Source organism: Lasioglossum baleicum, chromosome 3, assembly GCF_051020765.1.
Source record: "Lasioglossum baleicum chromosome 3, iyLasBale1, whole genome shotgun sequence".
NCBI lineage: Eukaryota > Metazoa > Arthropoda > Insecta > Hymenoptera > Halictidae > Lasioglossum > Lasioglossum baleicum.
The window spans coordinates 4,167,341-4,190,199 of NC_134931.1; the positions used below are offsets into that span (position 1 = coordinate 4,167,341).

Genomic DNA, 22,859 nt, shown 5'->3' on the forward strand with positions numbered 1-22,859 from the left:
AACTCCATCCAGCTGTCTGGCGAAATGTTGTTACCACTATTTCCAAGATACTCGATGTTCTTGTCGATTTCCTGCCGTGGAACGGGATGTTTCCTCGGCAGCCGCTATGAGAATCACGTCTGAACGTCATATCGTATCCTTTCGCGCTACGAAACGTTCCTTTCGGAAGATTGAAGAGGGAAGCTACAAGATTTCGGTGGTATCTGCGACTCTCTGTTTATTCGGAGTACAGAAAGATAACTTCGTTTCCCTCTCTCGCGTCCAACCGTAAAGATATTTTCTATTTTGGAGATGCTTAAACCGAATATTGCATTTGCGAGCACGTCAAGGATGTTTGCCCTGCTGTTGAAAGCCACGGCTCAAAGTGAGACGCAGATCTCCTGATATTTGAACATCTAAAAATTCAAATAATCCCCGTATCGTCCGACGATCCCGATAATAACGAAACAGGCGTCCAACATTTTCCTACCCGGATCAAAATTTTTATCAATCATCATTTTCTAAAGATTTTCTGTATTCACTTCCATATATTCATTCTGTATTCATTCACACTACGCAGATATTCATTTCTTTTTTCGTAATCATTTTAATCGGTTTCAAATATCTTCACCATTCTGCATTTTATCTATGTATACATTTTTGTTATAAATGCATAAAATCTGCAGTCTATCAACGTTCGTCCAAGCAAGATTAGAAACATTTCTTTCCAGAAAATGAACCCTGGGAAGATAAAGCTACAGATCACGAAAGAAATTGTTAGTCTCCACGTTTTCGAATGTTGAAAGAAGAATAATCGTCAAAGACATTTCTCCACACTCTCCGTCAATTAATCTCGAAGCAAATCCAACCGCGATTTCCTATCATAACTTCGACGAAGTCTCGGTATTTCGTTTCCATTTTAAGAAGCAAGTCCGAGGATGGAATGACTGCACCTGCCGAGTCTGTTTGCCATGATCGAGCGGCTATCGTTCACGTCGGCTGTCCACGGGATTTCATCTTTGTAATTCTTTCTCATTCCGTCTGGAGCAGAAGGCAGCGTCGGATTCCTGAAAGGAGTGCCGAACTTGCCGCGCTCACGTCAAATGAAGTTGCTACAAGAAGATAGATCCAAGTGCTCCTTCTCTCTTTCTGTGCGAGTGTCTCGATGAACTCTAACGATTCATGTTCTTTGTCTGAGGCCCTTCACACGATGTCTGAAGTTCCGGGGAATTCGGTGAACTACTTACGAAGCAGTTGCCAGCGCGGCACTCGCCTTTGACACTCTTGAAAAAATACGCAACTTCGAGGCAGCGCGTAAACTTTGCGAAAATTAGTGAACTGTAGATTCGAACGAACGTGCTCGAAGCTTGCGTCGAATCCGATAAGCGGTTCTACCGCTTCTCGCAAAATTGGATGTGCGGAAGGAATTTGCATGTAGCACGGACACGTTCTATCGACTAGAAAGTTTCCGTTTCCTTTCAGCACTGCCCGTTCCATTTTGTTTCGCTGCTGCAATGAACAGAACTATTTTACTGTTAACAGGCTCCTATGCAGTAGGAAAAATAATAACTAGACTGCGGAACTTTACGCACAATAAAAATTGTCTGCATCGATTGCAAGACATAGAAAATAAATTGAACGTTATTTCTCCCCTTAATGATTTTAATAGGGGCGAAATCATATGTTGACATTTTCAATTTTTTAAATTTTTCAAATTTTCCAACAATTTTGAATTTCATCTACTTAGTTTTACTATAAATGCATCAAGATCGGCAGTCTAACAATAACAGGGGAATTCTGTTTTAACTTCAAAGAAACTAATATCATGGTGAACATTTAGCTTATTTAGAAAGTCATTTTTTTAATAAAAATATTTCTTTTAACCTAGGGCCTAAAATTTTATCCAAACTCTTTTCATTAAATTTATCATATATTAATATAAAACCCAAAAAATTTGAATGAATTATTTTATATATACATATGTACCGAATAAAACATACTTGTAATAAAATTTACATGTACTATCTCGTAAACATCAATATTTCAAGCACACGACAAAATAAATCTCATACTGGTCGAAATAAATGTTCCTGCTCGATTCGAAATGTTTAAATACAAAGTCAGCAATAAAAACGACGCGCGCAAAGATTCTAACAATTACTCTCTTTCAGTAGCGCAGGCTATGTCGGACTCGCGGCGAACTAAATGAGAAAGACGAAAATAAGAAAATTATACGCGTACAAAGGGAAGTAGGTTCGTGGAAAGAAAACGGTGGGAGGACGAGGGAGAGGGCGAAGGAAATGAGAAACAGTAAGAAGCGGAGACTTGACAGACACTGATCCGGATCCGGTTACTGGCGTAGTCGCCGTTACAACGAAAAGCAATCCGCCGAATAAAATTGAATCTCGTCGGGAGTAGGTGTATTTAATGAAAGAGAAGAGAGAGAAGATCTCGCCGTCCAAGATCAAGAGGATCGACCGCGTATAAAAGAAGATGAGAAGAGCGGTCCGTAGAGGGGTGCTAAGGGGAACAGAGAAAAGAGAGAGAGAGAGAGAGAGAGAGAGAGGGATCGAGTTCTGGATGGGAGAAAAATAAGTAATCGCCTCTGAGGGGAGGTTCGCCGACGAGGAGTACTTGCGCCGTGTACAGAGTTCCTTTTTTCGGCGGGATTTGCTTTCTTCTTGACCCGTTGCCGGGTTTCCGTCCCCCACATCGCCGAGAGCCTCGGGTCCTCCGGTCCTTAAGGGGTCTCGCAGAAATCCGAAATCGCCTGGAGACCACTCGAAAATAATCGAATCTCGCGTTGGATCCTCGAGTGCTCATCCGACGGCCTGTGTGCGTCGCGGCACGCTAAAAACGTTTCACGACGCTACGGCCACCGGCACAAATCCCTGGAAATAGGAGACCCTGGGTGGACGGTATTAGCGCCACTACGTCGGCCTCCTGTCATTTCGTACGAGACAATCGATAAATTACTGTGACCTTCAGGCGACCTTGAAACGAGAAAAACATGATGAAGTTCAGTAAAAATTTCACTTCGTCGGAATAAATTGGATAAAAATAATTCCGGAAGCATTGAAAAATGTGATCCTCGTGTGTAACCGAAAATGATCACACGAAGACGGTAAACCGAGCAACCTACGCGAACCGGTAGCAGTCTTATCGTGGGGAGTACGATTTAAAGCCAATTTATACTTCAATGCATTTGAATAGAAAGAGTGTTTATAGCTACCGTAGCGGAACCGCACAGACACGTACCGATACTTCTATTCAAATGCATTGAAGAATAATAAATTTTTTAATGTTTTCGGTGCAAAACGGTTCGATCGTTTATTACGAATTATAAAGCGACTTTGCTAATTGTCAAACAGAATCAACGTTTCGATCCCAGTTTGGATCTTTTTCAAGATTTATTTGAATCGCGTCTGTAAATGAAATATGTTGTTGTAATTTTTGGGAAAAAACAGAAATATTAAATGATTGATTGTAAGAAAAATTGTTCGTAAAGACACACTCACTTGCTTTGGGGAAAATAAATTCATGATAAATGTGCGACACGTGTGTTGTGTGCGACGTACATGCTTGTTGTCAAGATACTGATGTACAAACGTATTTGAAACCGATCTAGGTTATATCAACCGATGTAAGGCGGTAAATTTGAAAAGTTATAATATGTTCTTAAATCCACTCTTACGAATATACCTTTTTGGTAAATCGTTATTAACTTTCACTTTCGTTTGAATCAAATACATACATTCAATTGTATGTGAGAGAACAGTTGATGACAGAAGTAAAGTTTATTGGAAAATTCGTAATAAACGATCGAACCGTTGCGCCGAAAACATTTAAAAATTTATTATCAGCAAATACGATAAATAGAAGAAACATATTTGCATTGAAGAATATTTGTCTGGTCGGATACATTCCGTGTCCGTGCGGATAGCATAAATCGACCGTTAGGTGGCCAATATTCTCGCTCGTTGCTAACTACCGAGACGCTGAAGGACCGTTGGAGCAACGTAGAAATTTAATTAAAGAAGGAAAACTGTCGGAACAGAGAAGAATTCGAACAGTAGAAATTTCACTTTATTTCTGTTCGATGACCTAACACGGAATAGATGCTGCGTTAAACGCGCGTCAGGGACGATCCCCCTTTAATGAACGGTTTAGCGCGTGCAAAGAAACCCGGAGGTGCTTGATTTTTAATTACAAAACGTGGCTGTGGGGGTAAGCGGGACAAAGGAATCAATTTGGCCCGGTTGCCTCGAGCTCGGCAAAGGATCGATTAAACTTCGCTTTCGTCGACGCACCGACAAGTAACTTGCGGGTTTAAGAACAAGCACAAAGTCGAGAAGCCACGGGTCCGGTGGTATATCTCAGTTAAATCCCGGGCCGCCGCGCGGCGATGCTATCCGACACTATCAAACAAACCTTAACCGAGATTTACGGAGGCCCAGAATTAAGTCCCTAAGGGATTAATGGAATGACCCTCCTCTCGAGCCGCATTCAACGGCTACCCGGTTCTCTCTCTCTCGCTCTCTCTTTCTCTCTCTCTCTACCTCTCTGTCTACCTCTCTGTCCTCTTCTCAAGCAAATTTTATCCAAACGTGAAACACGCGGCGAAACTACGGAAAGCTCCCGTGAGAAGGACGATATTTTTAATTTCACGTGATTAACTGTCTACTGGCGCTCGGTTCTAACGAATATTCATTGCTGATGGCACTGTCAACAACTGTTAGAGAAATCGCGGTGCATCGGGGACGCGTAAAAAACGCATTTAAACAAATCCCAGCTCCGAAGTCGGTTTCGTTGGAAAATGGAGAATTTGAATTACTGTTATCGCGCAAGAAAGTAATTGCGGTATTTTAAGGTGAAATGAAGTTGACCTGAAATCGCAGTTGGATCAGTTTTTTACCGATTAAGACCAGAAGTTTTATAAGCGCGGAATTGTAAGCTACCAGAAAGATGGCAAAGGACCATCGAACAAAATGGAAAATATAAAATACACGGTGTCTCTCAGCTGAAGGAGGTCACCTAAATATCTCCTTTATTTTTAGTGACACAAAAAATTTTTATGGCATAATTTAAATGGTATCAAAGGAGGAATATCATAGAAGAACAATTGCTTTTGTCCGGTTATTTTTTCAGTTTTTTCAAGGCCATCGTTACTTTTTTATCGGGAAAACTTTTTTTTTTATTCCATCTTATATAGCGGCTGAAAAAATAGATTTGAATGTGCTTAAGTCATTAACAAGACGGAATAAAAAAAAATGAAAAAACTATGAAAAAATAACTAGACAAAAAAATTGTTCTTCTATGATATTCCTCCTTCGATACCATTTAAATTATGCCAAAAATATGTTTGTTGTGCCATTAAAAATAAAGGAGATATTTAGGTGGCCTCCTTCAACAAAGTTGGGTTTTCTATTTCACCTTAAAATACCGAAATTACTTTCTTGTCAACCCAATAGTTTCTGGTTAAATAAATATGAAAGATATGGTTCAAGTACAGGTATGAACACGATTTGCAAAGTTACTGTAAAATCATGTGTAATTATAATTCAATGTTATTAATTATCATATAGTGCATTATTAAATATTGTATAATGCATGTGAATTGCGATGCAATACTGCGAATAATAATATATCACAGATAACAAATAGTCATTTAATGTTTCAAACTAATTATGTTCGAACAAGGAATTTCAGTAAACTTCTTCTACGTATACTATTACAAATAGCGTGGTGGACAATACATATTGGACGTAATTCAAAATAAAACAAATATTCAAGATGGACATTGTTATTGCCCTACCCTGTATACAAAACTTACACGGTATAGAGGGGTCATATTGTGACATTGATTTTTTTAATGGAAACACCTACTTCCTGTATCATGAAACTATCGAATTCTGAGTAAAAATGTATTGACCTAAATGTACATGTCCTAAATCTGGTATAGTTTACGGGATATTATCTAAACAATTTTCTTTCTTCTGTGGATATTATCTCGTTAACTATTAGGGTTAGGACATATGAAGGTCAACAATTTTTTGCTCAGAATTTGATACTCTATCGGTCTATGGTATAAAAAATAGGACATTACGTTTAAAAAAAGGAAGGTGACCTTCATATCTCTAAAGAAAATTACATAAAAACAAACACTCTTTTGGTATCGTAAGAGCCCCATTTTGCCATTCAACTTTGTCCTTTAGACATTTGACGTATCTTTAAAAACAACAAAGATATTTGAGGTGGCAACGTTAGGTGACTCACCCTGTATATTCGTGGGTCTCGAGCACACTTGACTGTTTCACGCACATTTTCTCAAGTTTCTCATAATTCACTTTCAGCTGCCTGCCCGTCTAAAATGCTACCCTTTACGTATTAAATACATAAAACACATGTACTTGTGTTTCTTCTATCCACTGAACGACGTCTGCAGCATTCGGTGACATTCCAAATTACTATACTATATTAAACAAATTCTCAGCAAAATGTATATCATAAAATGCCCAATTCGGAACGAAAAAGATTCTTAATATATTTTTATCTAGACAATCTTCCAAATTTTATTAGGCCATTTAGGTATGCGAAATGAAGGGGTTCGCTCCGTTAATCTAATCGTGCGCAAAACCCGCGGAACCTCGGTCAGCGCAAACACATCAATTAAGGAGCCGGCAGTTAATAAATATCTCGTTAAACTATTTTCCTCGGGCCAGTGTTTATTTTGTCGAAATCCGGTGGTTTAACGCAAATTGGTAGCCGGCGCGTCTGTCTGTCTTTGTTCGTAGTAGCGAGGCAAGGAACGAAAATCAGAGTCGGGCGGCGCGGCGTTTTCGTCAGAATAAATAACGCGAGGCAGACCGATGAACTTTACACGATAACCGACAGGAACGTTCGCGGAACACTCGGACGAGGAGGAATTTGCCGGAGCGTGATGAGATGTGCTCGCTGGGAACAAGCCGAGGATCTGGAAAAAGTTAAATAAATTGTGCGGGTTCCAGCTGCCTTCGAAGCCGCTCAGGTCCTGACTACTTCGTGGGATCTTTGCTCTTTTATTTACGGGGGCGGGACGGGCGACGTCTTTTTAAAATGTCCGGCTCTTACGCGGCACAATGCTCGCCGAAGCGGACCGAGACTGCCGCGTGCCGCGCCGTCAGAGCCAAACTTTTTAAGTAACTTTAGTTTTCATTCCGTCCGTCCGTCCGTCCCGTCGTGTAATTTTCGTCCGCCGGAACCCTCGGTTCCGCGCGATACGCCCCCCCGTTTCTGTTGTTTCTTCGTCCGACCGCTGCCCGGGCATGGTCAATTGAATTGTTGCCGCAAGTTTACTTGTTCCACGATTATTCTCCCGGTTAGCCGGCGTAATTATCGTGTGAGAGGTAATTGCCGCTTCTCCTCCGCGAAATCGTTCGTGTTTCTTAACGGAAATGGCGTTGCATGCGTCTCCCCTACGTGGCAGCGTTCCTCGGGACGCCATCTTGAGGCGACGAACTCACAGTTCGGGACAAAATAGTAGTCTTCCCTCACATAGTGTGACTTTCGTCTCTATGGATAGTGTTACTTGTTTATTCCCCTTGGACGGTCGGTTGCGCTACAATTTAACACGATTCAAGGTCGAATATCGGTAAAGCAATACTAATGCAATACAATGATCAAGTACTTTTAGTTGTTTCGTTACGAAAGCTTTACTAACGGACTGGTGAATTCTTTCTGATTAAAACGAGGCCAAACACATATATGGACGAATTATATCTGCACAAGAAAGTCTCACAACAAGTTATTTCTTTACAGAATATTTGACAGATAAACATTTCTGCATAATTAATCTTTCGAACGATTGTTTGTCCAGGGAATGGAGGAATGGAGACGCCTCCGAGGAACGACTCGGTCCGTTTGGAACCAGGACCTCTGGTAAACGGTGCCGGGGCACTTTACATCGCTGCGACCTGTGCGTGCGCCTTAATATTAGTAGTCGGCAGTGTGGCGAGCGCCTTGTACATTCGCAACAGCAAGGCTCGTATTCAGGAATCACAGTGAGTACAATTCCCACGCAAGAAAATTATTCTTAGGGGCAACTAGTTTTATACAACCAGCAAAAAATCTGCACTCGGCTGCCCCGAGTTTATCCGAATAGCGTTTCACCTTGGAGCGTGACGGATCAGACTAAAGAAATGTTCACTTCAATCAAGTGAAAACTCATAATACTAGAATCACAATGGAAATTTATCAACATTATCAGTAGACAGCGGATCTTTATGCAGAATAAAATCTTTGATTTACAACAAACTGGCGTGAAGTGTGTGTGGAAGTTTATTTTCTTTCTTAATATGTATGTTGAAAATAATAGAACAGTATTATTAAATTTTTCTGATGGTTTTACTTTTTTAAATTACACCTACTCATTTTTGTCATAAATCCATAAAATCCGCTGTCTAATAATCAGACAGCAGGATTGATCCAGTCTTTTCAGTGAGTCTCTCAATTTAATATATGAAACAATTGCGCAGTAATTGGCGTCTTTGTGTAGAGAAACGGACGCCATTATGCATCCATCGAGCGTGTCTCGCTTATTAAATCCATAATTTCATCGACACGGGGCGGATCGCTCGCGAATAAATCAGAATCAGGAAGGGGTGTAGCTGCATAAGCTCGGTTTCTCGTAGGGTACACACGTCTCACGGTTTAGCACGAATAGTGGGAACCAAACAGTTGCTATGTACCTTGATACTTGGGGATGATTATCTAACACTGAATGCAATGATTTCTATCAATATCTGTTAAATCTTCTCCATTTGTCGTTGTAATATATGCATGAAAATTAAATACAACAGAAGTAGCTACACAATTTCAAAAATCCTACTAGGTTTAATTAAAGAATTCATTTGGAAAGAAACAGAGACTGAAAAGTCATGATCGAAAATTATCAAAAAATCACAAAATTAAGTACAACAGTAAATCTTCAAATAATTTAAACAAAAATATTGCAAGATTAAGTACAACGTAAATCTTCATAAAATGACAAGATGAATAAACTGACTGAATACCCCGATGACCCTGTTAGTATATTCTGATTAAAAGACATCAGTTCAATGTCTCGAGCTTGACCAGTTTCAGTATTCGTTTTTCACTGAAAAGCGGAGACACAGCGGTCTCCCCAGATGTTCCCCAGTACCATCCAGTCCAATTCATAGCAGAATCCGTTAGGAAGAGTTCGCGTCGGTCCGGGATCAGTTGGCAAGATCCAGCGAAGGCTAGCTAGACTCGATTCTTTGCCGGGGTGAGTGGTAGTGAGACAGTAGGCAGAGCCGGAAGATTTCCACACCCCGCGGGGTATTCGCCGGATAAGCTGGATAGGAAGAACTCGTCCACATGAAATATCCTTTCAATAAGCCCCGGTGATCTGTCGGTCGCTTGGCACGGCAGCCGACATTTTATTGCGCGGGTACGCGCCCCTGTTCGAGGGAGCTCGCTCTTCAGGGAGAGGATGTCGGGAAAGGAGGAAGAGGAACCACTTCCACGGTCTTTCCCAAGCCGGATATTCTTCCCTCTGCATGAACCACTTGTCTTCTTCGCCGGATGTGCGGATCGAAGATGACTTTAACACGTATAATACCTCTCTCGTTTGTAATCACCGTGTAGGATGATGGATCTTGCGCCCCGGGACTTCCTTTTCTGCGTACCGTGTCTTCCGTGACCGGGAACAAATTGATTTTAACTAGATCGCGTGCTGGCTGAAAACATAACTACAGTTTCTGTCGCCTTAATATTTTCCAATAAATAATAGCCATTTTAATTACAATATTTTATTTGACGCAATGTGTCTATCACAGAAACGTTAACAGTTCTACGAATATATCATGCCATACGCGTTACAATTATAATCATTTTCCAGCGAAAGGTTACCCCTTCGCCACGGGGCTTCTATAAACTATTTCACGATGCATTAACTATTATTAACTATATCTGCCAGGAAGATCTCATCCAACAAAATTCCTGTAAAAGAAGATCTGAGACAAAGTTTCAAGGAGAGGAGGAACTTTTCCTTCTTCGGCCGTCTCCTCATATCTCTCTCTCTCTCTCTCTCCCCGGCCTTCCTCGTCTTTACGCAGACTTGTCATATTTCCTTTGAATATATTAATTCCACCGAGACTTCCGGCACGAGATTTTACGCGCGATTTACTCACAAAAGATATAATTTAAATCCGCGCAACAGGATCCGTTTCGTCCTTCTTATTTCGTTATTAATTTCTTTCCATCGAAATCATTTTCATTGCCCCAATAAAACTTGCCCGCTGTTTTTCGTGAACTTAAAACAATCTCTTCGAAGTGAGTAGATGAGTTTTTTGCTTTGATGGATTTTTAAGATCTTGTACGTGCAGTTATAAAAAATTCGTGAAATTTAATTAATCCATAATCGACACAACGTGTATCATTGTAAGACGTATATTAGCATTTAGAGTAATCCAGCCAATATTGCAATTACTAGACTGCGAAACTTTATGCAAAATAAAAATCGTTTGCATCAACAGCAACAAACAAGGACCAAGTAATCATTTCTTTCATTCTCTAATGACGTCCATAAGGTGCAATTAAAAAATTGATGTTCTCAAATTTTTTAAATCTGTCCACTGTCTTCAATCGCAACTACTTATTTTTGTAATAAATGCATAAAATCCGCAGTCTACTCATTACAAATTGATAAAACGAACGGAAAAATTATTTGCCCGAAGTTAAATAAATTACTAATACTTTGCCAAAGTTCCCGAGGATCCGACGACGAAATAAGTTATATTAACAGAAGTATCCCGCGAGATATCATAGCTGTCGCGTTATTCAATTAAAAAGCCCTTATTAAGTCTAACTGTAATTAAGAGACGCTCTTTGCGTCACTCGCATTAAACCTCTAGTGTACGAGAAATCTACTTAACGACGACTACGGTGGAGAATCTCTCGGTTGTGCATATTAATTACACGTTCAGCGAAACGATAGTTGTCTTTGGTATTAACGATTTCAATGTTCCCTTGGCGGCAAGGCAAGGCTACGAGCAATATCTACCAAATGAATTCCATCGTGTTGAGATTCGAAAAAGAGATAAAGCGAGGCAACGACGCAAAGTAGATCGCCATCTTTCCGTTTCATCTTTGCCCCGTTCCGCCGCCTTTCCAATTTCCCTCTAAGTGGCTCAATTGTCCCTCAGTGGATTTTATTAAATCTTTTGAAGCCACCAATCGCCGTTTCTCTTCCTTTTACTGGCGATTTCTACACTTCGCATATATCTTCGCTGTTAATCAAACACATTTTTAATTATAATAACATTTACAATGGAAAATATGTAACGACCGAATCCCCAAAATATGTTAAAACACCCTTTCTTACCCTGCAAATTCCAAATCAAGTTGTAAGAGAAAATATACAGGGTGGTCCACCTAAATGTAGACTCCTAAATATCTCCTTTATACAGGATGTTGTTTTTAAAGATACGTCAAATGTCTGAAGGACACAGTTGAATGGTAAAATGGGGCTCATAAGATACCAAAAAAATTTTTGTTTTTATGTAATTTTTTTAGAGATATTAATGTCACCTTCATTTTTTTAATGGAATGAGGTATTTTTTAATACATCAATCGATGCAGCTGGACATTCGTTATAAGAAAGTACTACTAACCTATGTATGTCGAAAAGTTGGTAGTTCAGGATATAATTAAATTTAAATAATTCTAAAACACCATTACTGTCGTACTAAGAAATTAGCGTTTATTTACTAGTGTAAGATCTTTTTCGACTTACATAGTTTAGTACTTTTTCATAACGAATGTCCAACTGCATCGATTGATGTATTAAAAAGTACCTCATTCCATTAAAAATGTTAAAAAATGAAGGTGACCTTGATAGCTCTAATAATAATCACATAAAAATAAAAATATTTTTGGTATCTTGTGAGCCCCACTGAACCATTCAACTTTGTCCTTCAGACATTTGGCGTGTTTGACGTTAGGTGACTCGCCCTGTGTGTTAAAAATAACTAACGTTTTTAATCCAACGTAAATGGTATTACAAGGTGGATGTTTTGCAGATTCTAGTTTTTTCTCAGGGTCACTTTTACCGGAGTTTTCATGGTCATCGATATTTTTACTCTTGTAAATGTATATACCTTTTTTTCTTGCATATTCATAAAACTTGCAACAAACGTAAAGCCAATCGCGTTTGTTTAGCAATTTCGTAATAAGAGCATGTAAAACTCGTGCTGTGCACAGGGTACGATGTAATTCTCGTTGCAACGACGGAAGTTTACGTTTATAATCCAGATAGAAGTAGCTGTTCCATCAGGCTCGCATCGTTTAAATAATGGCGGCAGTCGGCGGCGTAATATTTCGCGGCGTTAATACACCGGGTGTTTTTATGGAAAGGGATCTTTACGGCGGCGTCCCTTTCAAAGCCTCGGCATCGGCCAATTGTCTCTCGAGGGATATATTAGCTCTTTTGAAACTCTCTGGCCTGATAACGCACGGGGAAACGAGGCTGCCTGGTTTCTCCTTCTTCTTCTTCTTCGTCTTCTTCTCTGCCCCTTGTAGGTTTCCCTGCGGGGACGAGAGGCTACAGATTTTACATCCGTTCGCTCGAGTAAACACAGCATACACCCTCGCACCCTCATCCCCTTTGCCGAGCGTCGAGATAGACGAGCAAAGGACGATTTCGGGGTTCGACAAGAACACCGTGCTCTTTGCGGCCGAATGCTCCGTTCGCGAATGAGAATAAGAAAATTCTGGCTTGCGAGCAGCCTGCCGAATGAATTACACTCCCTCGTGTTCGCGCGTTTCTTTCCGCTTCGTCGAACAAAATGATTAACTTTGCGTCTCTTCGGTTCTCTCCAAGACGATACTTTTCGTACATATTTAATAGAAACGATTAATTACTGTCAACTTGGCAAACAATTAACAGGCTACTCGCGGCCGTCACGTGAACGGAATCGTTGCTGCGTCCTCGACGAATGACATTTCCTGTTCCATCAGGCTCGTCGAAGAGTGGAAAATAAACTAAGCGAAGTAAAGCAAATCGAAAGCTGCCAGCGCACCGTAAAATACAGTCGCCGGGGGTCCGACGCGACCGTGGAGATACAGAAACTGGTGAAACAAAAAAAAAAGCACGCACACGCATGTACAACACAGATGTACAAAAAGAGAAGAAACAGGAGTAAAAAAAAGGGCGGTGGAATCGCGGAATGTTTGAAATCGTTGGCGCGATGCATTCCGCCCGTTTTTCGCTCAACTTTTTTGCCAAATCGTGTGCCGGGGCGGATTTACATGTGCAAAACGGCCAATAAATCCAGGGAAATATCGGGACCCGAGCGGCGCGGCGTTCCTCGACGAATTCTCCGCGCGCAGTATTTTAGCTTTCTCGCGCTATCTCCGTCCTCGTTCCTCCGGCGCACTTTCCCTTCCCCTCTCTTCTTGCTTTTGAGGCTCTCGCCGCCTCTAATATCGCCCCGGCAAAGGGAGAAAGACCCTCTTTGAAAATTTTTCCCCGCCGCCGGCTAACCGGTAATTTCACACGCTACGAGGACCTTCGACGGAATCGATCAAACGCGATACCGCGGATGGATCCCGCAACCTTTTCCGGTGTCTCGTGACAACAGTCCGAGCGAAAACGAACGGATCTCTCTCGTCGGACTTCTGCGGAATACAACCCTCCTTCTCATCCTCCTGCTCCACCAGCAACCGGATAAGTATGCTCCAGGGGGTTGCAAACGAGACATCTGCATACCTCGTGAATTCCGCGGGAAAGAATCGAGATGAGATCAGGCGCAATCGCCAGCACGGTCGAATAACCTCAATCAAGTACGAAATTTATTATACAAACTTTAGTTTATTTTCTTTTATTTTATTTTGTGTAATAAGTTCTTCTCAATTCAATCTTTTCGTAATCAAGAGAAAACAGATTAAATACTACAGAAATAATCACTACTTTATTATACATAGGGTAAAGTGCCCCAATATGAACCACGTTTCGTTGATGTCATTTTTTGATTATTTTAGAATGCTCTTTCTCGTCTAAAAAATTACCAGTTGTAGATGCATTTCCTCCCTATAACATTCTGGGGTCAAGTTTGTTCAAAAATTAATACAGCTTGGGAAAAATGTTTTTTTTTGCGGTGTGTCATTTGCAGGTTCCAGCGAAAGGGGTTCTTAATATGGTACACCTTGAGTCCCTAATATGACACCTAGTGCCATATTTGGCACCACACCAAGAATGTCAATATATATATATATATATATATATATATATATATATATATATATATATATACCCATATTAGGGAACTCTTGGTAGTGCCATATTGGGAACTCCACGTGGACTGATAATACTAGCTACTGACAAAGAGAAAATGAATTTCAGCCCAAACCAACAGTTGGGAAACATTAATGTAAATAAACTGGAACTACAGATATGTCCAAACATTTCAAAATCACTTACCTTCCTCGAAAAAGATACTATCGAAAATCTAACCACAAAACTATTAAACACGTGGAGACACAACTGGCAGAGGATCGATACTAAAATCTATAGAATGGTGCGAATGCACTGCACACTGTTAAGTAAACATGGTAAACTATTGTTTGAGGCTTTTCTCACTAGAGTGAGACTTCTTCTTTATACAAGATACATATATGGTAGTGCCATAATAGGCGACTATACCATATTTGGTCACCTTACCCTACTTGCTAAATATAATACTGATAAATACAGTATTAGTGACGTCAGAAAATCTTGTTATACTCATGGCCATGTTCGACTTATTAAATAATGAAACACCACATTCAGAACGGAAATAGAAATTATGACTACTTTATTCTACATACTTGTTAAATATAATCAAAGTAGCCCCACATTTTCAAAATTTGTCTAGCAAATTCAATATAGAGAAGCTTATCGAACTTTCGAAATGTAAATATCGAGAATTGCATATAATTGAAATTGCCACTTTCCCGAATACTTTCAATCGTTGAAGTGAATGTACGAATCAATGAATTGCGTCGCCACGTACTTGCATAAAATGAGAACTTTTGAAACTCGTATGACTATTATTTTTCTAAAACAACTATACACCTTCTTTTTTATTATCTATAACTGTCTTCATGATTGACGGATCCCTTACAATGTTCAATCTCAATTGAATAGAATATAGAATAACAATAAGTTTTCGTATTTCTATGTCCAACTCGCAGTGCTTCTTCAACACCGGAAAGATTATTACCAAAGCTGGAAAATAAACCGTGAAACGAGAACAAACATCTTACAATCTCGAAAGTTTTTAAGTCTTTCCAAGTTCCAACATTTGCCCTCGACATGTACTTCATTTTCGGTCGGACAAGTTGAAATCACTCGCGAAATACTTTGAAAGCATCCATCATACTTTCGCAACAACTTCCGGGAGAAGTTTTGTGATCATCGTGAAAAAGAAATTGCAAGAGATAAGGCAGAAGCGTCGTGAGAAATCCTGAATGCGTTAAAATCTCGAAAAGCACTGTTAACTTTCATGTAATATACGATGAAAAATTTCTCGCGAAGAATTATGCGACACGGTAATTTTTGAAATATAATTGCGTCCAATCTGCTCATGCTTTCGCTCGTACGTTTTTACGAGACAAAAGAATGTAATCTCGGCACGATATTACAGAAGAATAATTGCTAGGAACAAAACACAATTAACCTTCAGTTACTTGCACACCACTTTCTACATAATTGTTTACTTTATATGACTGCAACATAAATGTTTATTGAACAAAATAACTACTTCAATGCAAAATAGATATTTGCTAGTGTAGTCGACACCTTCGTTCATGCTTGAAACACTAAATTTAAAGTTTTGAGACTGTAAATATCATATGCGAGTAATTAAAAGTTATGAAGCGAATGAAAACATTAATCGAATTGTTTTATTTTTGATAGAAATTGGCAATACTACAAAATTAAACACAATAATGTTACTAAACTGTAGAACATTTTACACAATTTACACAATTGTCGACGATAGTACGAACGAATTAAATACCGTCATTAAACGAATTTCGGAACCCTTAATTCCCTTTGATATTGGCCTCGCTTATCAATAAAATTTCGCAGACGATCACTCAAAGTCTGCCGCACAAATTTTCTATATGTACCAGTAGAATATTTTAATTTCGTCGAGCGGAAAATTTCATTTGCGATTTATTCCCGCTTCACCGACGAATTTCGCAAAAGAGGATCGCTCAAAACGAACAACAATTAGTTCGAGTACAATAAATTCGTCATCGAAACAGAGCGTTATGCGTGATCGTATACCGTCATAAAAGTTTCAACAGGAAACACATCAACTATTATTCCCAAAAAAATTCGATAACTTTATTACCGTCGTTATCAATTAATGTTGTTGCCAGTTAGATTCCTGATTAAAAACGTCGAATTTTCAGATTTTTGAGAAAGACCAGTGCCATTCAAAATAATTAACGAAATATATTCTCCCCCGAAATTCCACAGCTTTTTTATCCCTTCAACGGCAGGTAAAAAAAAATGCGTATTTACAAAAATACAAATATTTTTATGTATTTATAAATTAATAAATAATGTATATATGGATAATATACACACATTAATACTCGTAATAAATATTTATCGCTCACCCTATTTATGTTTATATTTTCTTTGCGTTGTACTGTTACTCGTGTCATATCTACGGCATAATAGTATGTACTATTATGGACATGATATTTGGTCCCCTCAGGGTTTCAAATTCATTTACCAATCCTCTTCCTCTTTCCACTCTCACCATCGCCTTTTCAGCGGGACCTACTGTTTATGGTGGGTTCCGAACCATCTTTTGCCAACAACACGTGAAAAACACCCCGGGTGGGTCACTTTCCGGTTTTTGACCAGACGGTCACCCATCCTAGTGCCGGTCACGTTCCACGTTGTTTAACTTCGGTGATCTAACGAGAACCGGTGCTTTTAACGGGAATACGGTTGTTGGCTAATAGTATGTACTATTAACACGATTTTTAAAACATTTCCTATGATCCGCCAAAAAATTTTTGTTATAAAGAAATGGAGATCATCACGATTTTTTAAATGTTGCTAATCAGATGATTGCAGAAGTTCGTGCCCGATCTGAAAATAAAATTCAATGGTTAAATTTTAAAGAATACAGCTTTATTAATCAATTATATAGTCACGATCCTTTTCTACGATTAGAAAAGAATGGAGACTATTCTCCTGAATGTTAGTTACAACAATTAATGTGTTCTTTTTACTCAATCCTGTACATGAATATTCGATAACCAGCTTTAATGTTGTATTGTATATTGTAATGATATGTTTAGTGAAAAATAAAGAATGTTAGTTGCAACAATTAATGTGTTCTTTTTTCTCAAACCTGCACATGAATATTCGACAATAGAATTAGATTAACATCTTCGAAAACTTTGGATCCGCAAAACAAAATTCGATTCTCGAAGAATTTTCGGCCGCCTTACTTGTTGAGACGTACTACTGAATTTCGTACAAGCTCCTACGATATCATGTTCTCCTAATATTTTCCCAATTTTCGATATTTTCGAAAATTTTCGCCAATTTTCGAGCTTCTGACTTGTCATTGAGTTGCACTACTAAATTTCGTGCCACCTACTTCGATATCATGTTCTCCTAATACTTACTTTCTCAATTTTCGAGGAAAATTTTCTAAAACCTCGAAAAAGTGAGTTTTGTATTAGGAGAACATGATATCCAAGGAGGTGGCACGAAATTCAGCAGTACGACTCAACAACAAATAAGGCAGCCGTAAAATTTTCGAAAATGGAATCTTGTTTTGTGCATCCCAAATTTTTGAAGATGTCAATCTAATTCTATTATCGAATATTCATGTGCAGGGTTGAGAAAAAAGAACACATTAATAGAGTTGTAACTAACATTCTTTATTTTTCGCTAAACATAACATTACAATATACAATACAATATTAAAGCTGGTTATCGTTAAATGTAGCTAAAAGTCTAATCTATGTCTGTCCAGAGCCCAAAATGCATATTGTTGCGTTATCTTGGAGTAATTGATAATATTCGGCAGCATGTGAAAACTCTCGGAGAACCTCGAGGTGCTGTTTTTTCTCCTACACATTTTTCGCATGCTGCGAAACGTAAGCGATAACGTAGAAATATGCGTTTTGGGCACTGGACAGACATAGATTGGACTTTTAGGAATCACAATTGACTGCTTCTGAACTCCTCATTGCGATGTTGAAGCGTCAGTTTGTGTAGAAAAACACGCTTGTAATTGCATATATGTATATGCGCATCTAGCGATGTGTGTGTGTGTGTGTGTGCGCCACCACACTTTCGCTCGGGCACGTGGGAACCCTTAATTTCTGACTTCGTAACCTTTAACTTTGAAATAACGCCAATATACTTTTGGCCACAAAAAGCGGGTTTCCAGACCGGCGCACTGTGCATTGGTCCAGCTAGCACCGGAAGTAGCCAAACACAGTAGCAAAGCTAAACGATAAGTCCTGCTATGAGAAAAGCCCGTAGCCCGGAGTTAGCGTTCTCAGGGTTGGATGATTATTTACGCAGGTGGCTAGGCGTCCGCGGAGCATGTCGTGCATTACAGAAATAATTAACTCCGTGTATAATCATTACGTGGCTACAGAGTCGTCTGCCCTTTTAGGAAAACACTGCCCTGCTGCAGCTATTCAGCGGCAGACACCGGCGGCTTGGCCAGAAGTTCTGTTCTGGTTAGGGTCGACCCACGACCCGGAAGCGCGAATTCCGGAAGTTACGCGACCATTGCGGACCTGGAGCCGCTCTATGCGAGACCCTGCGGTTCCAGAGCGAGTTACTACGCCTCCAGCCATGTGACGCATCTCAGCCAGGTATGGTGCAAAATGATTTTATGCGAAGTTCGACCAAGATATTGCATTAAGTATCCCAGCTACCCTGCTCGCTTCCGGCCTGCCTCGCCCCGCCCAACCCCCAAAACTATCCGAACACAACCGAACCCCCGTAAATGTTTAACCGGCTTTGCCTTAAGCGCGATGCAATATCCGCGCTTCGATCCACTGAATTTTATATTCGATCGAACGCGCCCGGATTACACGGAGATTATGCACAGTTGGCGTGTGCAAGCTGTTTCATTTTTTACCGTGGACAAGCTGCGGTGCTCGAGGCTAGTCCAGCCTGCGAATATTAGCACTTTGTTCACCTAACGGGCTTTCAAATATGAAACACTAACGATTTTTTGGGGTTTTTACGAAATTGAATTGTAAATGGATTATTATTATTTATTTATTTACAGTTTATTTTAACGCGGTCGCATTACCAGCGAGGTCATTAGCGACTTGGTTTACACTTGGTTATAATGTATTTGACATGTGATTTATAATAAGGCCTACAGTTAAATTGTCGAATATCTCGTGAAGTATTGACATAATGAAACGGATCGATTGGTTTAACAAAAAAATTGCTTTGCATTAAAGAATAAAGTGCAATTACTCCTGGCGGATACATCCACATAAAAAATGAGGTCATAGGAAGTTAGGACACCATCATTTTTTACTTTCTATTTACCACGCTTATATTAGCTTGCCGAGTTGTCGTTGTTGATGTATGCGTCAAATCTTGTAATCGAATTTTTAACCACTTCCCGTTGAGCTGGAGACTTGAAACTTTAAACATGGCTCAGAACTAGATGACAAGCAATATTAAAAAACAAATTTTAAAAAAAACTGTGCGTTCAGGAGAAAAAAAATTTTAATATTAACCGGCACATCTCGTCCCACTACAGTAGTACGTCATTGCGTTCAGCGATCCCCACTCCGTGCGCCAGTGCTCCCTACTCCACTACGCGTTTCCACTCCGACTCATCCCCACTCCACTGACCCATTTCGCACCGAAGGAGCTCAGTCAGTGTGGTGTTCCATTCATTCAGTTCCACTTCGGACAATTTCGGACTCCATCAAGAGACGTCGTCTCTCGGAGTCATCCCCTCATTCTATCTTGCGTATTTCCATATCTTGCGTCTCTATATCTTACTATTTCATAGCAGTATTACTATATCTTGTGTTTCATTTAAAAAAGATTAAAAAGTAGAAAAATATATATATATACAGGGTGTCCCAAGACCCCTTCGACTCCGGGAAATGGGAGGTTCCTTAGGTCATTTGAAGCAACATTTTCCTTTGCACCAATGTCAGCCGGGGCTTTGTTTAGGAGTTATTAACGAAAAACACGGACCAATCAGAGCGCGACCTAGACGCGCGATGGCACGTTCAGCCCGGCGCGCCGGGAGACGAGCGTGGTGTAACGCCGCGATGCCGTAACGAACAAGAGTTTCTCGAGATTATGTGAATCCTCCCCGATTTGGATGAGCTTTGGATATGTTGTCAAGACCATCATTCTGAACAACATTTCCCTTTACAGTTTTTGTCGACCGGCTTTAGTTTACGAGATACATAATTGTAAAAACTTGTAATTGTAAATCGATCGATAGTACTATCTTCTACCCGATTTGGATGAGCTTTGGATATGTTGTCAAGACCATGATTCTGAACAACATTTCCCTTTACAGTTTTTGTCGGCCGGCTTTAGTTTACGCGATAAGTAACTTGTAATTGTAAATCGATCGATGTACTATCTGAACTATCTCCTCTCCGATTTCGATGAGCTTTGGATATGTTGTCAAGACCATGATTCTGAACAACATTTCCTTTAGACTTTTTGTCGGTCGGAAGAACTTTACTTGTCAATTCATATGGGTGGATCTCTTTACCCGACTTACGGCAACTTTACCCGAACGAGGGAAAAAGCAGAAACTGATTGTATTAAAACCTCACTTATTCAGCCGTAAATCCATTTGCTGCTTCGAAATGTGTGTCACTGGGTCACTCGGTGACGAACTGCACAGATGTCTTCAGGTATACGACAGTACCGAAAGCTAAGGGACGTACGGCCAGGTCGACGAACTGCACAGCCGGTGGTAAAAGGCCTACGGGATGCGCGGTCAAGTCGACGATCCAGAATTTCACTTTCACTTTCGAATCGATAAATAATTCGTATGTTTATTTCACACAGATGCCTTGAAATTTTTCCACACTCACAATCACTGTTCACATTTGTCAACACATAGTTATGCACTAATAATAATTGCTTAAACTAATTAAACGATTATTTAATCTAATCACTAGACTGCGGATCTTTATGTAAAATGAAAGTTGGCTGCCGCTATTACAAGGGACAGGAGCCAGACAGATATTTGATTCTTACTGTGATCATTTTAAGAAGTTGAAAATAATACATTGGTGTTCTGAAATTACTTTAATCTCTCTAGTGTCTTAAAATGCACCTACTCATGTTTGCTACAAATGCATGAAATCCGCAGTCTAGTGATTGCATTACCAGATTGTTGTGATTTGTGCAGCAGGACAAGGGATATGGCAATTATTATTAGTGCATAACTATGTGTTGACAAATGTGAACAGTGATTGTGAGTGTGGAAAAATTTCAAGGCATCTGTGTGAAATAAACATACGAATTATTTATCGATTCGAAAGTGAAAGTGAAATTCTGGATCGTCGACTTGACCGCGCATCCCGTAGGCCTTTTACCACCGGCTGTGCAGTTCGTCGACCTGACCGTACGTCCCTTAGCTTTCGGTACTGTCGTATACCTGAAGACATCTGTGCAGTTCGTCACCGAGTGACCCAGTGACACACATTTCGAAGCAGCAAATGGATTTACGGCTGAATAAGTGAGGTTTTAATACAATCAGTTTCTGCTTTTTCCCTCGTTCGGGTAAAGTTGCCGTAAGTCGGGTAAAGAGATCCACCCATATGAATTGACAAGTAAAGTTCTTCCGACCGACAAAAAGTCTAAAGGAAATGTTGTTCAGAATCATGGTCTTGACAACATATCCAAAGCTCATCGAAATCGGAGAGGAGATAGTTCAGATAGTACATCGATCGATTTACAATTACAAGTTACTTATCGCGTAAACTAAAGCCGGCCGAGAAAAACTGTAAAGGGAAATATTGTTCAGAATCATGGTCTTGACAACATATCCAAAGCTCATCCAAATCGGGTAGAAGATAGTACAATCGATCGATTTACAATTACAAGTTTTTACATTTATCGCGTAAACTAAAGCCGGCCGACAAAAACTGTAAAGGGAAATGTTGTTCAGAATGATGGTCTTGACATCATATCCAAAGCTCATCCAAATCGGAGAAGATTCACATAATCTCGAGAAACTCTTGTTCGTTGCGGCATCGCGGCGTTACACCGCGCTCGTCTCCCGGCGCGCTGGACTGAACGTGCCATCGCGCGTCTAGGTCGCGCTCTGATTGGTCCGTGTTTTTCGTTAATAACTCCTAAACAAAGCCCCGGCTGACATTGGTGCAAAGGAAAATGTTGCTTCAAATGACCTAAGGAACCTCCCATTTCCCGGAGTCGAAGGGGTCTTGGGACACCCTCTATAGAAAAAAACTTTTTAAAAACCACGCTTATATTAAAATGCACTAAAAAGGAGAAAATAAGTTGTTACGTCCCGGAGTCTGACTTTTGCGAAAACTATCGTTCCGCGACCCATCCCCCTTACTGGACGCTCTCAAATGCGATACAACCTTTTGTCCACGCGGCACGTTACGTCCGACGTCTGACTGGGAACCACGACTTTCGCGAACATGCGTATTCTACTTAACGCTTACAGTAGATTCGCCCCAAAGCGGCGGACGAGAACAGAGATAACTGAGACGGCGCGAATCTTCGCAGGGAAATATCTAGCAACTTATCGGACAGTTGAGTATAGCGATCGGTGAAGACAGGCAGGCTTCCTTTATGCGAACTGCTTCCG

The 22,859-nt window shown here is 40.1% G+C and overlaps 1 protein-coding gene across 9 annotated transcripts in view; it reads left to right on the forward strand.

Annotated features, from left to right (window-relative positions):
* Window positions 1–22,859, forward strand: part of LOC143221777 (tyrosine-protein kinase Dnt) — a 170,858-nt gene that overhangs the window by 95,480 nt on the left and 52,519 nt on the right. For all 9 annotated transcript variants that reach the window (XR_013011851.1, XM_076447279.1, XM_076447281.1 and 6 more), the window contains 2 exons: window positions 7,835–8,018; window positions 18,681–18,885. Coding sequence is in view for 8 of the 9 variants with exons in the window: in XM_076447279.1 (XP_076303394.1) it covers window positions 7,835–8,018; window positions 18,681–18,885 (389 nt within the window). In the remaining variant the exon portion in view is untranslated. The remainder of the gene's footprint in view (window positions 1–7,834; window positions 8,019–18,680; window positions 18,886–22,859) is intronic.